At 38.2% G+C, this 27,036-nt stretch overlaps 1 protein-coding gene across 2 annotated transcripts in view; it reads left to right on the top strand.

Moving 5' to 3' along the window:
* The window catches only part of LOC135218385 (serine/threonine-protein phosphatase 6 regulatory ankyrin repeat subunit C-like), a 161,190-nt gene extending 135,336 nt beyond the window's left edge, over positions 1–25,854 (top strand). For both annotated transcript variants that reach the window (XM_064254674.1, XM_064254675.1), the window contains 23 exons: positions 441–652; positions 1,032–1,154; positions 1,665–1,802; positions 4,569–4,655; positions 5,731–5,907; positions 6,045–6,197; positions 7,461–7,661; positions 7,984–8,187; positions 9,049–9,193; positions 9,567–9,775; positions 10,122–10,202; positions 10,390–10,506; positions 11,460–11,666; positions 13,540–13,671; positions 14,490–14,660; positions 15,136–15,266; positions 15,432–15,581; positions 16,108–16,299; positions 16,716–16,975; positions 17,815–17,939; positions 18,377–18,602; positions 19,233–19,385; positions 20,531–25,854. In XM_064254674.1, coding sequence (XP_064110744.1) covers positions 441–652; positions 1,032–1,154; positions 1,665–1,802; positions 4,569–4,655; positions 5,731–5,907; positions 6,045–6,197; positions 7,461–7,661; positions 7,984–8,187; positions 9,049–9,193; positions 9,567–9,775; positions 10,122–10,202; positions 10,390–10,506; positions 11,460–11,666; positions 13,540–13,671; positions 14,490–14,660; positions 15,136–15,266; positions 15,432–15,581; positions 16,108–16,299; positions 16,716–16,975; positions 17,815–17,939; positions 18,377–18,602; positions 19,233–19,385; positions 20,531–20,751 — 3,815 coding nt within the window. In that variant the 3' untranslated portion in view covers positions 20,752–25,854. The remainder of the gene's footprint in view (positions 1–440; positions 653–1,031; positions 1,155–1,664; positions 1,803–4,568; positions 4,656–5,730; positions 5,908–6,044; positions 6,198–7,460; positions 7,662–7,983; positions 8,188–9,048; positions 9,194–9,566; positions 9,776–10,121; positions 10,203–10,389; positions 10,507–11,459; positions 11,667–13,539; positions 13,672–14,489; positions 14,661–15,135; positions 15,267–15,431; positions 15,582–16,107; positions 16,300–16,715; positions 16,976–17,814; positions 17,940–18,376; positions 18,603–19,232; positions 19,386–20,530) is intronic.
* The last annotated feature ends 1,182 nt before the right edge of the window (positions 25,855–27,036 follow it).

Below are 27,036 nucleotides of genomic sequence, written 5' to 3'. Positions count from 1 at the left end.
TTTCAAGCTGACATTGTAAGACTATGTCTAAAAAGCTTCCTTTTCAGGTAAACTTAAACGAATCAGCTTAATTGTAAGTTAATTGTGGTGTTTAAACAGTTCTGGCACTTATAAAAATTGATAGGATAATTTCTTGTTCTAAACGTTTCTCTGATTCATAAATAAAGCTTTTTAAGTCAATTTTTGAGCCTGTGTTACCAGATATGGTCTCTGATTTACCAGTATATGTAAAAAATAGGCTACTCGCTTTACAAGAGCCTTTGTTGGGATAATGCTAGCTTACTTAAATAATACTCAGGCACTTTCATTGCTTGTTTCTCTTTTAATCTATCATCAAAGTATATTATTCACCATTAACGCTATAAATTCTCATTGTAAAATAGCTGAATTGAATGAAATACATTTCGAGTACGCGCCCTGATTGCACAACTGGTTCTCAGGTGGGGCTGCGAGGGAGTCGGCGCTCCATCTAGCGGCAAGAGTGGAAGACGGAGAGAAGTGCGCGGAAATGTTGCTCAAATCTGGCGCTGACGTCAACCTGCCGAAGGAAGACGGACAGACGCCTCTTCACTTAGCTTCCTTTAATGGTAACCTGAAGACCCTTAATCTGCTACTCGAGGATGAAAAGGCTGCGCCCCTGATCCAGTCGAAGGTGGAGTGACTTAACTCATTTTTGTAGCAATCATGGTATTATGGTCACCTCTATAAAGGGACTCTTTGAAAAAAATACCTTGAGCTGGGAGTTGACATTGTTTTGCATCGTCATTTAGTCTGTATCTTAAACCTGAATAATCTTATTGCATCTTCATACCCTACCATGAAATTATATTTCACGAAATCAGGATTCCCAGCAACTTTGACGAATTTTTTTTTTTATAGAATTTAGGCAATTCCTACTTGTTTCACGTTTTCATAATTACTAAATATTGTCTAACCACTTGATATATGACCTTTTTAAAACGAAAAAAGTTGCAGCTATCTTTCACAGGAAGATTTACCGGTACGATTTAATTCAAATCTTTGTCATTCAGGACGGAGAGACAGCGCTGCATTTAGCCTGCTCTGCCTGTAGAGTTGATGTAGTGAGGACGTTGATAGACCACGTCATGGCGAAAGGTGGTAAAGCGAAAGTTGTCAAATTCATCAACACGAAGGTAAGAAACTGAGCTCTGCGTGCTCATTCCTATTTTCAGTCAGGCCACAGGCTCGCGTCTGTAAAGTTCTTGACTCCGTGTTTCAGAATGATTAGGTGCGCAAGACAGAAGGATATTAAGAAGACGATGTACTACCAAGACCTTCAGACCGATATTTGAAATATTTACTGTATTAGGAATATATTTTTATTGTTTACTATTGGCTAAGTCAGAATATTGTCAGGTACGTGTATGGTGTTTCGGTTTGTATCATATTTCGCGCATTACGAATTGAAATTTATTCAATAATAAAAAACACAAAGAAAACTTAACAAGGAATCACTACTAAAATTTAGTAAGGGATACTTGCGCAGTAACAATTTGGTTTCCGGAATTAAATGTCCATTTCAGAAATGGTCAAGAACCTTCCCAAGTTTCAAATCCACGGACAAAATATTTTTAGGAAAATTTTCCACAAGTAGAACACATTTCAAACTTATGATAAGAGACTAAACAATATCATATTTTCAGAATAACCTCGGGGAAACCGCTCTTCATATGACCGCTGGGCTGAATAAGAGTAAAGCAAAAATAAAAGCCGGAGACGATCAGGAAATAGCCAACATCTTGTTATCTAACGGAGCTGAACTTCTGGTTCACACCAATAAGGTAATCTCTCTCTCTCTCTCTCTCTCTCTCTCTCTCTCTCTCTCTCTCTCTCTCTCTCTCTCTCTCTCTCTCTCTCTTGAAAGTGTATCAGCGTACAACGCCAGCTATTTGCAAAGCAGATTCACTTACGGGATACCCGTGTTATATCAAATAACATTAGAAAAAAATTATTATTATTATTATTATTATTATTATTATTATTATTATTATTATCATTATTATTATTATTATTATTATTATTCGGAAGACGAAACCTAGTCATATGGAATAAGCCCACAATGGCCATTTGACTTGAAATTCAAGCTTCCAAAGAATATGGTGTTCATTAGGAAGGAGTAAGACGAAGTATAGGGAAATACAGAAAGAAGAGACCCCACTTATTATAAAAGAAAAAAATTAATAAATTAGCAAATAGATAAAAACTTAGTAAAATGCAAAGGAGAATAGTATAAAGGTAATAATGTATTGCACCTTCGGTTGAATTGTTGAAGTTCCAATTGCACGACTTCCTCTTGGAGGCTGTTCCACAGTCCAACAGTGTGAGGACTAAAGGACCTCTGGAACTGAGAAGTTCGACAGCGAGGCTAAACATTTACTGCATATTGGTACTGCTGTTCAGCGAATCTGGTTGCTCTCGGCAGAGGTTCACTCTCGACGTGGTTCGAAGTCACGTAAAGCCGTTGGTCCCGTTGCTGAATAACCACTGGTTCCATGCAACGTAAAAAAACACCATACAAACAAACAAGCTCTCGGCAGATATAGGGGATCAGGGATCAATTTTGAACGTGAAAGATCTCTGTTAAAATACAACTTATGAAAAAGCGACAAACAAGAGACCATCCGTCGATGGTCTAAGGCTCTAAGTCATGAATGCTAATAGGAAACAGAAACCCACCACCACGAACCACTCTATTAAGAGATAAATCTCTGGCAGAAGGAGACATCCACACCGGAGAACAGTATTCTAGTAAAGGGAGTACAAATGATCTAAAACATGTTGCACTAATTTTATCATTGTTATAAATATATGAGGCCTTACGAACAATACCTAACTTTATTGCGGCATTTGCTGAAACTTTCATTAGATGTTCCTTAAAAGTTAGAATAGTTAAAGCTTCAGACTCTTTTTAGCAAGTTCCATCCACCTAAAGGGGAGGATGAGGTGGGATATCTGTACAAGCTCTACTAATCATCAGTGTTTTCGTTTTACTGGAGTTCAGCCTTCTTCCCCACCGACTACACCATTCCTTGAATCTGTCCACGTCCCCATTAGGAATATACTGATAGACAGATATGTCCATCTCAATGGCGCAATGATCAGAAGTGCCTGTATATATATTCACAGACCTTGGACTTCACAACAGCTGGAACATATATGAATATGAATTTTAATCTATTACCAGAAATGGCCGTGGGTTCCTCAGTTGGCTGAATAAAATTGGAGGATGCACAGAACTCAAGAACAGACCGGCCATGTTGATTTGTGAAATTTGAATTTAGCCCCTGAATCCTGTGACTTAGCCATGATAATCCTCTCCAAAAGATATTTGTATTACGGTAAACAGCAAATACATAAGAATTGAACTTACTGAAAATTTTTAAACTAAGAAATTTATGGGAACTACACTCAAAATTTTTCTGACGATAAATTGGTCGTCCGGACTTTTGAGTATACAGCCATACCTTGTGCGCGGGATGTTCCGGCGATAAATAAAGTCAGGAACATCACCCCGGGAGTAAGAACTCGGCCTTAGACTTGTTACTACTTACGAGCACAATTCTTGAAATCAAGAAAATTTGACTTAAACCCCGAATATTTGAGTAAAGTGCTTTGCAATTTTTCTTGCTGTAATGAGTAACAAGGCCAGGGTTCAGTTCAATGTTTCCCGAAAGAATTAGAATTAACAACATAAAATCAAAATCAAAGCTAACAAATAAACTTATAACAGTAACACTTTAAAAATCAACAGAACAATAAACAACAATGCCATCAACAACAACAGTATTTACATTATTTGCAAAAATTACGTTGAAAGTATAAATAAACGTCACCATACATCATTGAAAAACGCGTCGGAAGCAACTGGTCAACGAAGTAAGCTGGCACACCTTGTAAGGCAAAAGAAATCCCCCAGGTTTACCACATCACCTTGGGAAGGACAGTCAGGATTTAGAAATAAAACGCTCAGAAAGGAAAGATTAAGCAAAGACGAAGACACTTTTCCGATAATCCACAAGCCTCTTTTGCTTTCTCACCACCTGTCCTGCACACTTTTCGAAAAAAAAAACAGGAAAATGAACGAAAAAGAGGATATATATCTGATTGTACCCTAATGCAAGGGAACTCAAACCCAAGACCATGGAAGGCCACGGTACAATGGCTATTGCACAGTCCTTCTCTTAGAAGGGTTGCCTACCAAGGCTCAAGAGTCCCTTCTACCCACTGGCTTGATTTCGGAGTTTCTTTCTCCTAGAAAAGTTGTCTGCCAAGGCTAAAGAGTCTCTTCTATCCAAATTCGTGTAGGCAGGGACATAACACCCGAAGTAAATGTTGCTAAGAAGTCACATTATTTTGACTGAATATTATATTAGTAGTTTTTATCAATTTAAGTAAGACTTGTAAAGATAAACGTGTTTATATATATATAATATATATATATATATATATATATATATATATATATATATAATATATATATATATATATATATATATATATATATATATATATATATATATATATATATAATATCTATTTTGCAACAGACGCATGAGACTCCAATCCACTACGCTTCTACCTCGGGCAATGAGGCAGTTTTGACGGAGATGCTCCGGTTTGCTCCAAAGGATAAGGTTTGTTTGCTTAGTGTTTCGTGTACATTGTCTAGTATATTGAGTTTGTAAGCATATAAAGCTTTGCGGTTAATCAAATTTAATAAGCTTGAACGGTATTCGGTATGGAAATATCGTAATCGATTAATAGATATGCCGTCAATCTTCTTATCTAATCTTCTTCAAGTGAATATATAAAATGTACTTTCAGATACTATAAGTATCATCTTCTGTTAACTATTATATTTGCTCGTTAACTTACTTCTAATAGAGTTCCCTTAGTTAAGTTTTTCATGATCTCACTACCCTTTTTATCAACTGGGAGGTCGTGTTTACTAGTATATTCGCTGCTAAGAAAATAGAATAAATTTATACCCGTTAATCATGATTTCCTTTTGAATATCACGTGAAGGTGATGGAATTTATCTCTTATTCAGCTGATGCACAGTTTTCAATGACATTTGTCAGAATCTACTGCATTATGCTTACGATCATATTCCCATTTACTTAATGTTTTATTGAATTTTTTCCAATTAATAGTAAATATTTTTGCTTATGAATGAATAACAGACCGATTATCTTTTTCTGTAAAAATATCGCAGTAAGAATGGTGAGAAATAATTTAGTTGTTAAAATTAATAATATCATAAGTGTTACTTAGGCTAATCCTTGAGCACTGCCGTTAATTAGTACAATAATTCTCACAAAATAGTTTAAAGTAACTTAGGTAACCTTGATGATGATATTGAGTTCATTTTCCCAGCATGCCCTTTAAAAAGCAGGATAGATTCAGTAAAATTAGATCGGAATTCAAATTTTGTATGAGGAAAATAAAACGAATTAGTGACTGTAGACTTTCTTAAATGTTACTTTAGTAAAAATAAAATTAAATATGCTATAGTCCCCCAAGACAATACCATTTTCTATAGAAACCAAAGAAAAATATGTATTTTATGGCAGACTTATAAAAAATGTTCGACATGTTCTTAGTTGTATCCAAGTGGTTGTACCACAAAGGACCCCGCTATGGCTGAGTCCTGATACTGCAGTCCCAAAGTATTTAACTACTTGTTTAACTGATATAAACCTTTCCTAGCTTCAACAATTGATGAACGGACAATCGACTCGTGGTTGGTCTCCTTTGCTCAACGCGTCTGATAAAGGCCACGACGGCATCGTTACCATGTTACTGGACCACCAGGCTCGTGTCGACGTTTTCGACCACGAGGGAAAAGCAGCTTTACACTTAGCTGCTGAACATGGATACATGCTGGTAAGTATTACACATAAGATTGTAATAACGCATGCACCTACGCTATTCTGAGTGTATGAGAATACACAAAGTTATAGAAGAAACTGAATATCTTTATTGCTTAACCCCCAGCATTTAAAACTAAACTCCTTTTGTAGGTTTGTGACGCCCTGTTGCATCACAAAGCCTTTGTGAATGCCCGAACGATGTCTGGAATGACTGCGCTTCATTTGGCAGCCCAGAAAGGGTACACGGAACTTGTGAGAACGTTAATTACTCAAAATGCAGCTCAGAAAGAAGGCTTAACGTTGGTAAGTTATTATTATAATTTTTATTAATTATTATTCGACTGGGTGATATTTATAGTGTACGGTTCCGGGTTGCATCCTGCCTCCATAGGAGTCCATCACTTTTCTCATCATGTACGCTGTTTCTAACAGCACGCTCTTCTGCGTGAATCCTGGAGCTACTTCAGCGCCCGTGCACTGGTTGCTGTTCCATTCCTCTGTTCTGTTTGTCAAGCTCCTGCTTCTGTATATTTCTGGGTCTTCGTCTACTATTATCAGTCCTTCCTCCCATGCACTCCTTAGCCACTCGTCTTCACTGGTTTTCAGGTATTGCCCCAGTCCTCTGCTCTCTTTGTTGATGCAGTCCTCTATGCTTAGTAGTCCTCTCCCTCCCTCCTTTCGTGTCAAGTACAGTCTGTCCGTGTCTGGTCTTGGTGTTAGTGCTTTGTATATTGCCATGTATTTCCTAGTTACATTGTCAATTCTGAGGAGTTCAGCCTTCGTCCACTCCACTACTCCCATGCTGTAACTGATTACTGGTACTGCCCATGAGTTTATGGCTTTCATCAAGTTTCCGGCATTGGGTTTTGACTTGAGTATCGCCTTAAGACTGCATATATATTTTTCCTGGTAGTGTCCTTCATCTCTTGGTGTTTTATATCCTCTCCTTCTATTATTCCCAGGTATTTGTATCATGTCTCACCTATGTGTTTGATGCTATTCCTGTCGGGTAGTTTTATCTCTTCAATCCTTGTCACTTTGCCTTTTTGCATGTTGACCAAGGCGCAGTTTTCTATTCCAAACTCCATCCTGATGTCCCCAGATACAATTCTTACAGTATAGATTATGGTATCTATTTCCTTGATGCTCTTACCATACGGACTGATGTCCACGAACATCAGATGGTTAATTATTTTGCCTCCTTAGTCTAGGAAACACCTACGTATATTAAAGAATTACCGGCATTCATTCAACTATTCTAGTAATTCAAAAGTTATTCTCTTAGATGTTGGAAGGATAACAGTTATGATAAATCTATTTTTCATTTTTTGATAGAAGGAATCCGACCCTCACCCTACCCTCATATGAAAAACGTTCAAGCTTGTAATATGTAAATTAGTGAATGATATTCATCTCAGATTAGTCAATGCCTATCTGTTCGTATAAGTCAGCTGCTTTCCACGATGTCCAACGGCAACATTACCACATTCATCCCACATCATCAGTAAACTGCCATGCCATGAACAAAAACCCGATACAATAATGATGTTTTTTTTTTTTTCCAAGACGCGACAAACGCCCCTGCATTTAGCTGCCGAGTCAGGTCAGCTGGAAGTCTGTGAGACGTTGTTGCAATTAGGAGCTGATACCAATGCTACAAACAACGCAGGCCAGAAGCCAATTCATGTGGCCGCTATGCACAATAACTCAGAGGTTGTCAAACTTTTCCTTAAAACTTCACCAGAATTAGTAACGACGGCTGATAAGGTAGGTGTTTGTAGTTCTTATATCAGTTTTATATTATCAGGACTTGATATAATATAATTTATGTTTATGTTAGGATACTTTGCTGATAAAACGACAGCAAATCCAGTGAGTATTTCTTCAAATGTGTTATACTGAAAATTGACTGTTCACGTGAATCTGATAAGTTCAAACCAAAGTTATCGGAAATCTGAACCTTATGATGAAGCTTAATTTTAGTAATTATACCAAATTAGGCCCATTTAGTGATCTGCTCTTTTCCAGCTAAACACAGAATTACATTCCAGTTTTTGTTGTCACTAACAAATTGACTTGTCTTTTGTAGGACGGGAATACCTGTGCCCACATTGCAGCATTACAAGGTTCTGTTGATGTCGTGAGGGAGCTTATGCGGCATAACAGAGGAATTATTATTAATGGGAGAAACCGAGGTGACTCCATGACCCTCCATCTGGCAGCTGAGGGAGGACACGCCAAGCTTGTTAAATTTCTCATAGAAAACGGAGCTTCCCCTAAAGCAGAAAACGGAGTAAGGATTACCCCTTTTGTCTCATATGTTATGTATGATACTGAGTACTAATTTCAATTGGTTGATTTCATGATTTGAAATGAAATGAGAAATACAGCACAGGGAAACATAAAGAATAAGAATATATGCAAAAGTACGGAATATCCTATCTTCATTAGGTGATATATCACGCGATTCATCTGAGCCTTGGAAAATATTTTTAATGAGCTTGTTGGGGTGAGCTATGCGCGCTAGAACCCAGAACTGCTGTCTCCCCTACCCTCCCGATCCCCTACCTACCCCACCCCCACCCAGGGAGGATAAACTGGTTTGCAGGAGGAGGATAGATGTCTTCGCTATCATCCCATTCCCCTACCTACCATGTCTCACACAGGTTGGACAAACTGGTTTGCAGGGGGTGGGTGGCTGTGTCATGTCTCCCACGAGAGGACAAACAAGATCACATCCTCTCTGATTTTATTATTATAGATTTTAGAATGAGGTCATTTTAACGTGAATAGATTACCTGATACACACATACAATATATATATATATATATATATATATATATATATATACATTATATCTATATATATATTATATATATATATATATATATATATATATATATTATATATATATATATATAAACCAGTAGGTTGGTTGGTTTCGATTAAACCAAACCACTAAACTAGTATAGTAGATGTCCATATGGCACGATCAGAGTTATGTATCCTATTTACGACAACTTTAAAGCAACTTAAAAGTCGAAAAGGACGACAAAATTAAGACGTTACATCACATCTTCACTGTCTTAAACCTCGAAAGGAGGCTTGTCCTCTTCATAGCCTAAATTTCATGAAACTAAACCTCATCAACAGGAAGGTCTCACGGCAGTCCATTTAGCAGCTAGATACGGCCACATTCAAGTCTTGGAAACGCTACGGGAGGTCACCAGCCTTCGAATCCATAGCAAGAAGTTGGGTCTTTTCGCGCTACACATCGCTGCTCATTATGGTCAAAATGGTATGTGATGTTTATGTAAACTGGCCTTACGTCAGCTCTGGCTGGCTCTCACTGCCAGAATAGCCTGTAAAAATTATAGTTCTGAGAGATGTTTGGTCATATTAGAAGGATTTTGGCGAGTATTCTGTAACTTCCTTAAAAGTGAATTACTCTTCTGGAAACTTTACATTAGATTTTTGCTTAATAAATGGATAATGCAGGAACTTCTTTGAGGAAACCAGATTAATGACGAATTTTGATGCAAAGTAATTTCACTGTTCGGTGAAAAACTTTCCATTAGAAATTGTCATTAATCAGCTGCTGATGTGACAAATGGTAGCCACAACTGCCCCAAATAGGATGCCAATGTCAGCAATATTCTTCTTTTTCTCAGAAATCGTCCGAGAGCTGCTGTCTCACATTCCCGCCACCATCAAATCAGAGCCTCCGATGATGACTGGGGGTCGGCCCTTTCTGCCTGACCTCGGCGCCGAGGCAGATCTGACGCCTCTGCATTTAGCCGCCCATGAAGGCAATGAGGGCGTCGTCAGAATACTTTTCAACATTCCGGGAGTTCAGCCGGATGTTACGTCCAGACTCAATGTAATTTCATGTGAATTTTATTTACCTAAAAACGATGTAACAGATAGGATTGGGTAGTCGTGCGTACGTACCATCTTATATGGGTCAGTTGCATATAACTACGTGTTATTCAGTTATTATTATCATATTATTATTCAGACTCACTGGAACGAAAGCATCTAAAATCGAAATTAATTTCCGCATAAAAAAAGAACAAAAGATGTAAGAGAATAATGGTAAAAAAAAAGATGAAAATGACAAATGGATAAAAGTCGTGCACGCATCTGATCACGAATATCTTAGTTGAACTATGACCCTCGCACAAAGGAGAAAATGTTTATTTATCCTTTCTCTTTATTTATACCAGGAATACACCCCTCTACACTTGGCCTGCATAGGAGGTCACACGTCCGTTGTCAGTTTGCTGTTATCGAAGTCGACGAAGCAGGTTAGGTCATCATTTTCTAACTCTAATCAACAAAACACTGGACATGTGTTCAACTTCTCACAAAAATGTTTGTTTGCACATAAGTCTGAGAACATTCTGATCTGCCTGGAATAGCTCCCTACCTCTTCAGCCACCTGAACGTAGCATATTGTATATTATGTAATAATAACGATGACTATCTCCACAGATCATGAAAATGGACAAGAGAGGGCGAACGGCGATGCACATTGCCGCCACCAACGGCCACCCGCATCTCGTCACGCTCCTCATGGGACAAGGAGCCGAGCTTGGAGCCAAAGACAGGGTATGTGGACTATCAGAGCGTCACTTTAATCCCAATGGACTGAGATAAAAACTCATTCTAAAGTAAGGTTTCTTGTTCGTATAGCCCATTGACAAGCAATACTTCAAATGGATTTAGTGTTCGTGAAAAACACAAGCAAAAATTTTCATTTGCTAGTCATTTTATGATAATATCTCTGTGTTCAGGTGAGTCAAATAATCAATTTAACGCGCTTTTATTAATCTAAAAAATAAATAAATAAAGCCGTAATCATCTCCAATCGTTTGAAATTTGAAATCTAGTGTCTGAGAAAGTTGATCTTGGCTTTAACAGAAATACTAATGAAAATTTCAAACAGACATTAGCTCTAACGAAAATATTATTACACCAAAAAGATCCCTACCTGTTCATCCAAAAGAAATCACGAATGTAAAATGTATAAATCGAGAAACTTTACATATAGAAATCGTAGAACATATCCTTAATGAAATCTACTGGTCACATTAGAAGTCTCTTGGTTTCATTCCCAGTTTCTAACCAAAGGTTCTCAGTGAAGAAAAGATGTCTATCTAAATATGTCTATAAATATAAGGGAATACGTGTTAGAATTTACTGCGTGGTGGTTGCTGTATTTAATCTACCTAGATTTTTCTAGCGAGGGGCTAACTTTTAAAGGATCCCCTGGGGGTTAGTGCCTTCAGTGCACTTCAATTGGTACACTGTAGGCATCAATAAATGCGAGCAGTGTAGCTCATTCGCCCTATAGCTGCACTCTTTTTTTTACTTTACCTCCATTCCCACTTCCTTTCTGCTATCTTGCTCTCCAACCACTCCAACCCCACACTTTTCATTGTCGGAAGTGTTGAATGGCTGAAAGTGGCCCGTGCTCGGCTTTGTGCCAAATTCCCGCAAATCTTCATCAGTCAATCAAAGGAATGACATCAGAATTCCATCAATCAAATCAACTTTTGCAGGATGGGTTGACGCCTCTGCACTACAGCGCCAAAGCGGGCCACCTGGAAGTGGCCAAAGTCCTGGTGGAAGCGGGAGCCAACCCTGAGGACAAATCCAACGAGGACAAGACGCCCATCACCTTTGCCGTGTCCAACGAACATGTCGATGTCTACAACTACCTCATTAACAAGAAACACGATTCTTATAAGTTATTAGCGGACAAGAAGGTGAGTCTCTACGTTCTCATTTTGAGAAATAATTTATCACATCCCTATGTTTGTAAAGACGCAGTTTTTAATCAAATGCAGTGGTGGATCTACAATCTTTATTTGTGAATAATGTTGGATCATTTTTCTTTTGCTTTACGTTAAATTCTCTGGGTTGATTTTTTCAATTTCAAGTTACTTTATTATGCATTGTTTTTTATTTTTATTTTACTGTGTTGCTAGTATAAAGGAAACATCCCAATATAGTATTCTAAATATCAATTTAATTTTTATAATACAAAATATTTCGCAAGGCACATTGAAACCAAAGCACGCGTTTGATAATGAATGCTAATATCTAGACAATTTGGTATTTGGATTAATTAAGGGTTAAGTTACAAATGCACGAAATCCATACATCGAACATATAGAAGTTCTTTCATTTGTTGCTATACGAAACTGTTGAAGAATATTTGAGCCCTTTTCAAATGTAAACTGAAACTAACTTTATCTTGATATTGCAAAGAAACGTTTCATATAGCAGCCTTCCTATCTGAATACAAGATTTACGGTGACCGTGACCGGAATAACTTTAGTAAATATGAAAGGGTTCCCAAACAAGGTCCATAGGGTTGATAATAGCAGCCGTAGTAGCTTTAGAGAGAGAGAGAGAGAGAGAGAGAGAGAGAGAGAGAGAGATGAAAACGAAATTTGTAACTATTCGTTATTCCTATTTTAAAGAACTTGACCCAAACTTATCCTGGAAGCAGGGAGAGTGAAAATTGTACGAGATTTTATCAATCATGATCTTTTTAATGATATGTGAAACGGCACTTTGATGAATATTCGATATACAGATATGAATCTTCAAGTTAGCTGGTGAAGTAAAACATAGATGTAACATTTTGAGAAATAAATCGAAATATATATATATATATATATATATTATATATATATATATATATATATATATATGTGTGTGTGTATGTATATAATAATATATAAAAACTGAAAAAACAATTTATTATTGTAAATAATGAAAACTTAATCCGCATTTTTTTTTTCAAATATACTACGCAAACTTCAATAACTTATAATTCTTCATAGTCTGTTTGTACTGACTGCCACTTTTTGATGGTCCAAGGGATGGAGGTTAGAGCTTGATCATCAAATATCTTGATTACAAGTCATGAATCATGTGCACTACTAACTGCAACTTTGCAATCAACGCCCCGGTGTGGTGACGTGCTCACCATCTGTGAGCTCTATCATAGTCTAGATAACATGGTCTGATGTTCATTCTCAATACCTTACATGAGGCCTTTGTTTTCCTTCTTAGTCCTTCCTAGTTCTCTAAATATGACAACTAGCAAACATATGTATACAGAAATTATGGATGAAAAGTCGTAAAGTTATTAAGTCTACGGGCATACCCAGCCTCATTTCACGGGCAGAACCAGCTCCGTTTCAGGGAATCCCTTCTCACCCCCACCCCCTTCGGAGAGGGGGGAGGTAGGATGAAACTATTATAAACCATCTTAGGGGTCCCCACTATAATCCTGCCAAGTTTCATGCCCATCGGATCAGCCGTTTGGCCGTGATTGAATGACAAACGGGCAAACAGACATTACGCCCATTATAGTTAGAAGTGATTGGTCCGGTTTCATCCTTTACCCTACGCAAGGGAGCGTTAGGTTTATATCAACTATCTTCTCCTTCTTAGTTTTGCATTCACGTGGTTTCTGTGGCTGTAACTATCCTACTTATTGATAACACATACCGTGAAGTTAGGTCAACCTTTTGAAACAGAATCCAGCTCTCTGAAAAGAGGCACGGAGAGACAGATAGACAGGCAGATAGATAGATGATTATGTACTGTCTTTTCTCTTTCCAGTTCATATTGGATCTTTCAGCCTTAGCAAAGAAACACGACCACAAACCTTTGGAGGAGTTTATTTTACTGTCTCCTGCTCCAGTTGATATTGCCACAAAATTAGCTCATAGTCTTCTTATCCTCTCCGACAAGGTCAGTAAATACATCTTCATTTGCCTCTTTGTACATGAACATAATGATAATTATCTGATTCCAAAAACTTTCTCTGACATCTATCTGTAAAGAAAGTTCTTATCTTCTGTAACGTTTCTGCACTTTGATTTTGACAGCAAAATAGTTGTTTTAAATTATTCTGCCTGATGGAAAAGAATCACGTTCACTGCTAAATCTGAGAAGTGTTCACATGTATTTTATGATTTCTTTATTGTTTTCCGTTTAAACTCATTTTATTTCTGAATCACCAATGCTGATGTCTGCATATGAAATGCATGTTCCATATCTGCACCGAAAACATGATTTCCATGTCTGCATTTTGCAATGCTAAATCTTCTTCCACGAGAGATGTGCCGTTACAAGGAAAGCAATTGTCTCCATTAGTATCGTGTACGTATTCTCCAGTTTTTAATGTTTGTACATGTAAGGTCAAACTTCCCTAATTATGGCATATCTTCAAAGCATGTTTCACTCTCTTGTTATATTTTTGTATTAATTTTATGTCGTGTGTTTCACTGTTAAGCGAGGAAATGCTCACATTCTCCCATTTTGTTACAATCTCTACACATCTACTACTTTCACAATATTTTTCAAATGGAATGAAATATTATTATTTATCACGTTGCTTACCCACACCTCTGACCAGCAGCAAAAATCTGAGCATGACACTTTCCTTCAATTGAATGACACCTGTTTACTCCTAAGTTCCTTTCATAATGTTTGCCTGAACAAAAATGCTTCTAAAAACATCAGTATTTCATCGTGAAAACAATTAAATTGATCTGTGACGAATTCAGGAGAAGGAGAGTAGCCGTGATTTGGTAGAATCTTCCGTCTTCTGCGAGGCTCTGGCAACGGAGTTGGTCGCCATCTCCTCGGCAACAGCCTCTCCCGGTATCATTCTGCGGGCGGTGGACAACAGGAACGTCGTGCTCTTAGATTCGTTGATAGAGCACGAACAAAAAGAGGTATGTTTCCCTTCTCAATGAAAGAGAGGCGCCTGTTTAGAGAAGCCACACTAACAGTATGCAAGAGAATGTAAGGCGACAATGTCAATAGGACATTCACTTCTCTATGCGGCCGTTCTTGTTGAAAAGGAAAGGATAAATAGCGCTTTATCTTATTAAGAATGCCGCTCTGATGTTGTGATTTTCTAAGGAGAAACGTTTAACCTTTTTTAGTTCTTTGCTGTAAGACTTTTGTATTAAAATGATTATGTTAGCGTATTCTCGGTAATTAGAAAAAGATAGTTATGTAAGTAAGCAGTTGGCATCTGGAATACAATAGTTTCATAAACTTCAGTGTAATCTTCCAATAAATTAGGCACAACTTAGGAAGCATTTCCCCCAAAATCGAAGAACTCATTCTTCAATGGGAATTACTTTGTTCATTTGAGTACGCCTTTAAGTCTTTCCTTGAAATAACAACCGTTATTCGCCGTAGGTAATTGCTCATCCAGCAGTGCAGCGGTATCTCAATGACGTCTGGATGGGGAGCCTGGAATGGGCTGGCTGGAAGATTTTCGCAATGGGCGTCGCCTTCTTTTTTCTTCCTCCTATTTGGATATTCTTTAGGTAAGTGATCCGTAGGTTTTCTCAAGATTAGATGAGAAATCAAGTCGTCTTGACAATGTGTATTCTTTTTTTAGTTGGATGTACATAAGAAATGACTAAGCGACTCATCCGTTTGTTTACAGGTTTGCGGCGCAATTCCTTAACTCTTCTTCTTGTTTCCCGCAGTATGCCCTTAGGTCACATGTACAACGAAGTCCCCGTCGTCAAGTTCATGGCTTACCTCGTTTCTCACATGTACATGTTGATACTGATGATCATATCAGTGGCCATGCCTTTGAGGCCCATCTGGGAGAACGTAAATCTCGTGCCGAATTGGTAAGTGACAAATCCTCCCACCTAGCGTTGGGTATAAGAATTCTAGTCTACCTGTGCTTTGGTAAAGGTTTTTATGGTCTGATATTTGAAATATCTAGATATATACATATGTATAAGCGAATACCACAGGAAAATGATAGGCAGAAATCCAGGTGCTTTCGTCTTTAGTAAAGAAAACGATACATTTTCCTGTGGTATCCGCTTATTTAATTGAAATCAACGTGCATCTACTGTGATTTTTTAAGCATTTACATACATACATACATACAGTTTTACATATATATATATGCATAATACATTAAACGTGTATATATATATATATATATATTATATATATATAATATATATATATATGTAAATGTATTTGCATACACATATATACACACGAGTATATATACAGAACACAAAAGTAACACAATATCAACTGGAGTGCACTGGGAACACAAAACAAGAAAACAATTGATAGAAAGATGTCGCTACTAAATCAACTTGAATCTCTCCGATGACATATTCCTGCTTCCCTCAGGTACGAGTGGTGCCTTCTGCTGTGGTTTAGCGGGAATTTAGTGATGGAACTGACCAATCGAGGAGACTTAGCTGGTTTAGGCTGGATCAAAATTATAGTGCTGGTCTTAGGCGGCCTGGGAGTCCTCATTCATCTAGTAGCGTTCTTTTATATGAATAACGTGGAGGTCGTGCAGGAACTTTTGTATATCAGGTAATCTGCTGATGAAAGTTTCAGGGCTGTCGCTCAATCGGCTGCCATTTTCATTTTCGCTTGTGAAGATGATTGTTAAGAGCAGTTCATTTCCCAATGACAAATTCTGATTCATCTATAGAAAATCCATCATTATTGAATCTCTTTCTAGTTGGTTAAACAATCTTACTCTTGAGTAAATTCTGTTATATTGAAAAAATACGAGTTTACAGTAAAAGTTAATTATTTTGATGTCGCAGGAGAAACTGCCTCTCTCATATTGACTTTACAATAAGTAAACTGTGATTTTTATGCAGGAAATCAGGCATAAGCTAGGAGTCATATTCGGGTAATTAACCATCACACAAGTCGCTATTCAAAATGAATCATAAAATGCAACGGCTGAGGGGACTTACAAACACTTTCGTACTTCGCAGGAACAATATGATAGCGCTGGCGATGTTGTGCGCGTCGGTGCAGATCTTAGACTTCTTGTCCTTCCATCACCTCTTTGGTCCCTGGACAGTCATCATCGGAAAGCTAATGGTTGACCTGGGCATGTTCTTGATCATCCTCTGCATTTTCGTCTTCGGGTTTTCCATGTACGTGGCTGCCCTGTACAACCCCGTCAGACCTACGTACACGGACTTTAATAACACCAGCACCGAGAGAGTGGGGTCCGGGTACCCCCCGGCAGGTGAGTTCATGAGAACATCTCTGAGACTGCTAAAAGCTGATCAACTTCATAACTCTTGTGTTACGATACAAGTGCATTAAATTATGCAGAATATTCACGTTGAGATGAAGTTTTACAAGAGCACGTATCAAACTTCCAAGAAAATCACGAAATCTCTGGGGAATTAGTGAAATGAGTAACTCGCTTAGGAACATTTGATCCCAAGGGCTAGTGCTAAACACGACGAAACAGTGATTTATCTACATTGTTTCACCGCGTTTAGTACTATAGTAGATTCACATCAACCGCGCATCTGATGTTAGGCCAGTCCCTTACGACGCTCCTGATTGGCTGTTGATAAGCCAATCACAGGGCTGGAGACTCAGTCTCGCTCGAGAGTTCACATAGACATGATGTATATTCCACCTCTCCTGAAGAATACTTTTGAAAGTCGTATCCCTCAGGAGAGGTGGAACATACATCCTGCCTATGTGAACTCTCGAGAGAGAGACTGAGAGTCTCCAGCCCTGTGATTGGCTTATCAACAGCCAATCAGGAGCGTCGTAAGGGACTGGCCTAGACATCAGATGCACGGTTGATGTGAATCTACTATAGCCCCTGGGAGGGGGTGGGGGAGGGATCAAATGTCTCTAATTGCATTTGATCCCCCAGGGGCTAGTACTAAACGCCATTACTTAACACGGACAAAGTGCAGCTGAATCAGTATTTCATGGCGTTTAGTACTAGCCCTCGGGAATCAGATGTTCTAAGCGAATTGGTAGTTTCACAAATTCCCTAGGGATTTCGTGAAATCCCTGATTTCACATAATTACTGCGACTAACGCAACATCATCTTTCAGAGGCACCAATTCAGACTCCGATCCAGACGGGCGAGATGCTCTTCTTCTCGCTCTTCGGTCTCGTGGAACCCGACTACATGCCTCCTTTCTACAGCCATCCGCCCTGGGCCCAAAGCCTGATGAAGGTGAGTGGAATCTTCCTTAGGGAATTTACATTACACGCCATAAAATTAAAAGGCGCATCTTTAAATCAAGATTATCGTTTATTCATGTAATCACATTCTCGGTTTCCATGGTGTCAGTCACTGTTTGGAAATCGCCTTGACTGGTATACCGCGCGCATAATAAATTCATAATGGGAGAGAATAACACCATCATCTGCTTTCATCTGTGCATTAAACTACTACAATATCAATAATTTTTGGCCAGTTATTCTTATTCGTTGAATAAAACTTTCTTACTTATTTCATATTTCTCTCTCTCAATTTCTCTCTTTATCTGCGTTAATTTCCAACAATCAGAGCAATACACAAAGGCCTAATCATAGCTAACGTCAAGGAGGTTTAGCGTTCCCTGCAGTCGAATACAGCAGTCGCTTCTGACAAAACAATCTACCCAACAGATCGTGTTCGGAATCTACCAAATGGTGACAGTAGTGGTTCTCATCAATCTCCTGATTGCTATGATGTCCGATACCTATCAGAGGATTCAAGCAAAGAGCGACACGGAATGGAAATTCGGCCTGGCTAAGTTGATTCGTGATATGAGTAGAACCTCCGGAACGCCGTCTCCCCTTAATCTTCTCGTGAAATTCATCGTATATATTATTGCTATTTTCAAGTTCAGATGTAAGTATCAGTGAAGGCTGCGTTGTTACTAAAGGAATTCTGAATCGTGCCATTTGTATCATATGCTGGTTGAGCTTTGCAGCAGAATTTCATTAGGGGATTAGCAGCATTTACTGCATTTTCATACAAAAACTGGTTTTGCTTTTTTACAAATCTAGGTAATAACTTCATGAGTTGCAATGAGAATTCAGTCTGCCTGCAAGTTATGCACTTAACGCAGTAAGAAAAGCACGATTTCTCTCAAGCAATAAACAAAATTTATGGAGTAACTATACTGCCTGGAATGACAATAAATTAGTTCTTCGTTGGAAGAGTGGTTTTCGCGCTCGGCTACCAATCCGGTGGTCCGAAGTTCGATTCTCGGCTCGACCAACGCGGAATCAGAGGAATTTATTTCTGGTGATAGAAATTCATTTCTCGATATAATGTGGTTCGGATCCCACAATAAGCTGTAGGGCCCGTTGCTAGGTGACAATTGGTTCCTAGCCACATAAAAATGTATAATCCTTCGGGCCAGCCCTAGGAGAGCTGTTAATCAGCTCAGTGGTCTGGTTAAACTAAGATACTATACTTAACTTAACAATACGAGACGTATAACCACCCTTGTATTATGACTTGTCATCCCTGCAGGCAACTTGTGCTCTGACCAAGCTATGGAATACATGCGAACCGAGGGTCGTCCTGAAGATCCGCATTCTTCTGAGGCGAAGAACGAGGCTGGAGGCGGATGGATAAAAAAGATGAGGTCTCGAAGCAAGACCAGCATAATGCCGCAGAGCACAGGTTAGTAGTGTTTCTTACAATTTCCTAACAACTGAAGCACCTCTCATCCCTGAAGCGACGGAAAATCTTCATTGTGATCTCAAGCAGAGTCTTGACATTTAATAATGACTCTTATTCTTCTGAAATAACAGAGTGAAAATTCTCATTTCAAATGAGCTCGGAATCTTAGAACTGAGAGCATGAATGGAAAACCCCCAAATGATGAGCTATCAAGTTCATGAATAATGCTGATACCAAGATCAAAATGGAGTGAGTTTACTGTGATTTTTATGGATTGTTTTGCTTCAGGCAACAACTAATCAAGGTAAGCAGTTCGTCATCGTCATAGAAGCTGTAAATATTTTAAACACTTGCGCGTTCAATTACGAATTTCAAAGCATCATGGCTACTTTTATCTTGTTAATACCCACAGCTTTTTATGATATTTTTCAAAACAATACTTGAGGTCATACCTTTTAGCAGTCTTTTGACTCAAACAAAAAATGAAACGTTTGATCGCATCACCAATAATTTCTTGGAAACGTTCCCAGAGAATATGATATTTAGCAAGATTTCTTTCGTCGAACATCATATGGAATAGTTGGAAGTTTGTCAAACGTTTGCATTGCTCGAAAAGATGAAGCTCGCCCCAACACTTGTTTGAAATGACCTCTGCCTAGTCAGGAATTTGTTTAAAAAAAATTATAATATGAAAGTATTATGAGGGGAGATTCAGCCTTTGGCTTTCCGGCATTTAAAATCTTCCCTAGATAAATTTAGTTGCTTTAAGAACTTACGTAGATTGTGAATAAAAGAAAAGACGTGGAACTTAACTATAGTTTCAGCTTGAATTTTACTTTTTCCCCCTGCTAGTTGTATTCATATTTCCCGTGTATGCATGTGAATTATTTTAGTGGTTTTCCTTATACAGAAAATGACGAGTGGCAAGAACTTTTCGAGTATATTTGGATTATGCAAATGAAGAATTAGACAGGCTGTGGTTCCATTCTTCACTGAGTTTTTTTTAATCGGTTACTCTACTGTCTACGTTCCCTGGAACGTCCATATTTAGGATGTTACTGGAACAGTGGAACATTTTACGAGGCACTATTTTCACCTGACATTGATTCTCTAGAGGGTGTGTATACCACTTCTCTTTCTTCCAGAAAATCTGGTGCCTCTGAGCAACATGGAAGGTCCGCAAGGTGTGAAAAGGATAGAGAACGTCATCAAGTGGAGCCGTGTGGTCCAGAGGTACCGCATGATGCACCAGATAGACGTCCACCCGGGAGAGACGAACGACGAGGAGAACGAGAACGAGATCATGATCACCGACGCCGTTCTGAACGGTGCCCTCGAGCCCTCTCAAAATACCTCCGCTGCTTAAGCCTTTCCCCAACCCCCTCATTTTTCCCCAGTTCCAAAGCGTCGACGTTTTTCTTAACCTTTTGATACTACAGAGCGCCAATTGTTGCATAGCTAGAGAAGTTCAATCTCAAATGAACCTTCTGCGTAAGGCCTTGGTGCCTCCAGTGGAATAGATCATCACAAGAATCGAATTTTTTCCGGTAAATATAAAACGTCGCAAAAACAGGAGAAGAAATTCTGATTTGATGCAATGTCAAGCTTTTCAATGATGGCTGTGAAGAAATCCAAGAATTGTACAACAAGGTAAATGAAGCTTTACATTTTGTGAATCCTTTGAATGAAGGAAGGAATGCTAGGTTTTGGGGATTCGTGTTTTCACTGAATCCACATCTGAATTTTGATTTAAAGTAGTTATTCGTTACAGTACCCACAGTTATTCTAAAACATTTACCATCACTTTGTGTGTCATGAATTGTGTAAGTAGATTTTAGGGTATGCCAAGAAAAGGACACAAGAGTACGCGTTGTTAGGATATAGTGAAAGGGAGACTTTTCCAACGAGTAACAGCGTCGTTGCTAAATCGTGGTGCAGTCTTAGGGTGCATCTAAAACTACTGTAAAATCAGTCATGAACACACGTCGGCAACATATTGCGCACATATCACAAACAAGTTAACACGTCAACCACTGTCAGCAGAGAAAACATTTTTGGCAAATGGTGGATAATCGTATGACACACTAGTTAGGACCACCAGTAAGTCGTTGACTTGTATCCAGCCCGTTTGTAATGTGTATGTGATAAGTTATCGACGAGTGTTCATGGCCTCTTTTACTGCAGTGCAATTGCCCCTTTAGTAGCAATACAAGGGACCCAAACACCAGATACAGCTATGAAAAAGATTAAAAGTATCAATGAAACACGAAAGTTACATTTGTACTCTGTATGATCGGTGATCTTTCAACTTAGGTAAGTTGAATTACCCACATCTTTTAGGGTGCGTCCAGACTAAACTAAAACGTTATAAACAGACGGTGGAAACTTATCCTTTACATATGACAAACAAGTTGACAATAAGTCAACGACCGTAAGTGGAGAACAAAGCCCCAGCTAAAACTAGGTAATCGTTTGAAGCACTGGTTAGAGTTGAGTTGAAATGGAAATTGACAGTGAAAGGTTTGAAAGGTAACAGGAGGAAAACCTCAAAGCAGTTGCACTACGAATCAACTGTTAGAGGGGGTGGAAGGTATGATAGAAAAAAAGAGAATATGAAAGGAGGTACAGCAAAAGGAACGAAAGTGGTCGCAGCTAGGGGCCGAAGGCACGCTGCAAAGAACCTTAAGTCATCCCTACAGTGGACCGCATGAGGTCCACTGACGGTACTAACCCCCTACGGGGAGCACTGGTTAGAAGTGCCGTTAGGTCATGAACATTTGTACAACCTGTTTGTAATAACTCTGCGATAAGTTACCAACGCGTTTATGACATGTTTTAATGTAGTGCAGAGGCACTGTGACCGTAACAAGCAAAAGGGTTCTCTGAGTTCTCCAGACACGAGGCGGAGTTAGCACTGGGACTTTGGAGAAGGCAAACAATCTTCACTCTTTCTATATTCGGTGTTATCAAGCAAGCCACAAGTATTTGTTCACGTGATATATCGATGTCTTTTTAGATATTTTCCATAAAGCAATACGTAGAAATTGTGTCAGCATTCGAAACTCAACAACTAGATGTGAATATGTGTTATTCTAGCCTTGATGTTGTTTTGTACACTAAAGGACAAATAGACTTCAACTTGATGTTATGTTCGTGAGATGCAAAGTGTATTCTTTTATGCAAATCGTGTACTTTAGTGTTTCTGAAGCCAAAAGACTGCTGCAAAACGATTGTTAAAGCATTGCTCATTCGTGGAGAACGAAAGTTCGTGAAACTTTTTATGACTTTTTGTAGTTAGTTTTGCGCCATCACGAGTCATTCACTGAACCTGTGGGACATTGACTATCCTGCAGTTCACTTCTCATCATCAACAAAAGCACATTGAAGGACATCTTTCGTATGTAAATAAGTCTTCAAAATGTGCCATAGCCACGAAGTCAGTCATTGTTACCACATACAAATCACACATTACATGTGAACGCATTGAAAATGTACATAATTCATATCTTGGTAAAACTGTTTTGTTTGGGTTTACGTATTTGTTACCTGTCCGATGGAATGTGGAATATTAAGACAGATTTGGTGTAATCTCTTCACGTGATCCGGAATGTGTTTGGAATGATATGGTTTTGTCATTCCAGTTTAATTTTTCCGATACTAAGCAAATCACAGATCCTAATGTTTCTTAATTATTATAACCCTCGTTTAACAAATTTTGTTGTAATGTCAAATATCTTTGTGTATGACATGGAATCTGTTCGTTTTGTTGGCGGATGTGAGTTAGAGCTCTACCAATTCTTGTATGTTCGTTTGAATACCATTTTTACGATAAAAAAATGAAGTATAACAATTTTTGAACAATAGTTTTACATAATAGTCTTTGGTTATCCTTATAACTTCGATAAGTTAAGATAAAGATAAGATTAAATGGTTGTCACAGGTGAGATAGTTTTGAATTCCCAAACCATAAATGCTTCCATCAAACCGGGTAACAGACACGGAACCCTTCAGTGTATATATATCTTTTATATAAGAAATGTTTTCGTTGTTCATGGCTGCAATCGTCTAGAAAGAAATCGTATTTGCGCAACACAAACGAGTAGTTAAATGGGTCGACACAGTCAAGGTGTCGGAGGTTTATTTTCTTCAGGAAACGTAGACTAAGAAACCCGCAAATTTGTCCCCCAAGTTGCCTTGTTAGAGCTAAGCAGGAAACCTTGGCTCTCTGGAAGTCTGTTTCTCCGGACGGCGAAGCGCTTTTCGTTGCTCTTTCCATTTGATATGGAGACTTTTGTAACGCCTCGATGACTGGTTTCATCGGGGAGCCGATATTTTTATAGCTACTGAGAGAGGGCAGTAGGCTAATCACAGAAAGAGATGACCTTGTAGGTGTAGAAGGGTTTTTGGTATCGCTGTGTGAGGCTGAGGGGCCTTATATCTGCTGGATTCCATTCTGACGAAGATCTTTATAATAAAAACTGCAGTTGAAAACTAATAATACTAGTGTTACAAGAATTAATTCTAGACTAATCAAGATGGCACAATACATTCACTGAACTGGTTATATAATCATTTATCAACATTAGATTATGAGTTACCGTAAGGCCTCTTACCCTTTTAATCATTGTACATTAATTAAATCAGTCACGTTTTTGCTTTATTTACATCCTCCTATACAGATAAAAGGTTCATAATAATAATGATAATATCCCCAAAGCTTTCTGCTACAGTTCACGGTACACGCCACAAATCCTAAGCTTAGCAAATTTGTTGTGTCTTTAAAATTGTGTATCACGAGATTTCCATTTCAGAGCATAAAAGACGGTATGAGTGAAATGTAATTATAATATTTTACGTTATTGTTTTTTTTATGTGTGTGTACGTGTGTGTAACTAAGGTTTTGATAAAAACATTTAGGTAATTAGAAAGTTTTCTTTACCAACTTTGTTTATTTTGTTAATGTTTACTTAACATGTAGCATGTCCTCTGCAGGACTTACTCACAAATGGTGATTTTTGTTTACGCGCTTCATCATTATCTGTGATGCTCATTCATCCTTTGAACACGGGATAAGTGTCTTTGTAAAACTGCGAGGCAATGAACTTACAAAGAAGACTGTAACCGATTCATTTCTGAAAACGCACAAAGTTTGGTGCTGAAGTTTAAATGGGAAAGAAAGGGACTGATAGAATTATTTAGATATCTTGCTTTGAAATGTGCTTATATTGTTTGGAATAATTCAGAAATTTGAAAATGACTGTCGAACGTTTATATTTCCTTGACAACCTAGGCAGATCTGAAATTTGATCTTCCAAAAAATCTTTTAATTTACCAGAGCATCTAGCGTCTTTTTTTTTTTTTTTTTTTTTTTTCTATTTCACCATCAAAATGAAATGCGTTAGCTATGTTACGCAAAACTGTAAGATAAAAAAAAAAGAACTTATGCCTGGGATAAAGTGTGTATTATTATACAAAGGAATGGAATTATCTATACATACTATTTTTGTGAATGATCGAAAATCCTTCTTAGTATCAGTGAAGCAGATATAAGTGACCTACAGCACTTGTTAGGAGTTCCGATGACAGTAAATAGTTAGGAAAATGAAATTACCCACAAGCGAACAAAAGGATTTGGGAAACCCCATTTTCTGTCCTGTATGCAAGCCAACTTTGATCACTTTTGCCAAAATCTGCGCAACAGAAGTATTAGGATATGCATCGCGTTAAAACTTGTGTTGCGATAAGAGGTAATGAAAGTCTTTTTTGTGCATAAGTAACGTCTCCTTTTGCATTGGCAAAACCGATCAGATTTTGGCTTGACAGCTGCAGGGGACGACGATGAACTTCAAGTTCATTTAGACTTCTTCCATGTTCATTAGTGATTCAGAATGATATATTAGTTAAGAGAAGATTCAAAGGCAGGCTTATGTTAAGCTCACGGTCTTTCTATTTGTCGTTAATATGCATTTGATATTGTTGTGTATGTAAATGTATATCATGTTGATATGGTTATTGATTATATGCATAAAATGTCAGCTATGCACAAATACATTTGAAATAGTTTTCGTCCTATTGTGTTGTAAATGGCATCGGCCAAATTTTTTCTGTAATTACGTTTTTTTAAAGATATTCTCCTTTCCAGAGTTATTGAATGTTCAAAATCTAATTTTAATTTCAATATTATTCAAAACTGTTGTCATGCTGATTTTTTAAGGATGAAAGTATTTTTGAGAGAATAGTAGTTTTTTGTTTTTGAGTAATGCATATCATTTCCTTTATCCGTAAACGACAGAAATTGACGCATACTTTTTGAAAGAGAAATATTTCCTATTAGCCTTTTTATAATGTATATTTAGCTAGGCGTTGGTTGTAGATGTTACAGATACCTTCAAATATTAACGAACTTTATTGTGGAAAAATGTCATTTCATTGTGAACGGAGCTGCTTGGAATAAAACGTTCAACAATGAGTATTCTTTTCTTTTCATCAGTCAGCGTTTTTTTTTTATATATTTTCCCATGTGATTTTATGGCTTTATGGTAAAAATAAGGTAACAGAGTAAAAAATAAGATAATCTAGTATTCGTAAAAAATAAAAGTGAAAGTGAATTAAATGAAAATAAGTATAAAAACAATAACTATAGAAATAAAAAATAAATACTTTTACTTTCATTCTGAGTGTTTCTAAAGTGGATTGAATGATATAGATACACACGCACAACTAAAGTTGTACTCCAGAAACTTTAGTTATAGTTGGTATAGTAAGAGTAACTTCATTCAACTCTGCTCAAGAATTTTAAAAAAGATCTCGTGATGTCACCGAGCTGAGCTCTCTATTCCAGAAAACAATTTTGAACTCTAGTCGTCAAGTCAATGCAAACTCAAGATTGCGAATAAAATCTGACCTCTCCCCCCCCCCCCCCCCCCCCCCCCCCCCCCCCCCCCCCTCCCCCCCCCCCCCCCCCCCCACCCCCACCCCGCAATTCCCTGTGTCCAACCTGCCCCCACTTAATTGCGAGGCATAATAGGAATGAGATATAGAGTTCAGGCCAAAGGCCAAGCACTGGGACCTATGAGGTCATTCAGCGCTAGAAAGGAAATTTATGAGTGAATAGGCTTGAAATGTGTAACAAGAAGAAAACCTCAAAGCAGCTGCGCTATGAAGCTATTGTTAGGAAAGGGTGGATAGGAACATGGAGGAAAGATATGAACGGAGGTACATTAAAAAGGAATGAAAGGGGTACAGCTACGGACCGAAGTTACTCTGCAAAAAACCTTTATTTGCTTGTTTGTTTGTTTGTATGGTGTTTTTACGCTGCATTGAACCAGTGGTTATTCAGCAACGGGACCAACGGCTTGACGTGACTTCCGAACCACGTCGAGAGTGAACTTCAATCACCAGAAACAAAAAAACCTTTAGTAATGCCTACAGTGTACCATGTGAGGTGCACTGACGGCACTCATCCCCTACAGGGGCGAGGCATAATTTGCGTAATACTCCCTTTATTCATTTTCTTGATACTGCTTTCAGTTCAGGATTTTCCTCACTGAAGTTGATTCCAAACACCTCCATTAGGCTAATTACGACCCACATATTACCTCCTCTCTTGCGACTGGAATCTTACTCTCAACGGCTTTTGAGTGGAATTTTT

Source organism: Macrobrachium nipponense, chromosome 9, assembly GCF_015104395.2.
Source record: "Macrobrachium nipponense isolate FS-2020 chromosome 9, ASM1510439v2, whole genome shotgun sequence".
Taxonomy (NCBI): Eukaryota; Metazoa; Arthropoda; class Malacostraca; order Decapoda; family Palaemonidae; genus Macrobrachium; species Macrobrachium nipponense.
The sequence above is the reverse complement of the archived record's forward strand: the minus strand, read 5'-3'. Positions and strand labels throughout refer to the sequence as shown.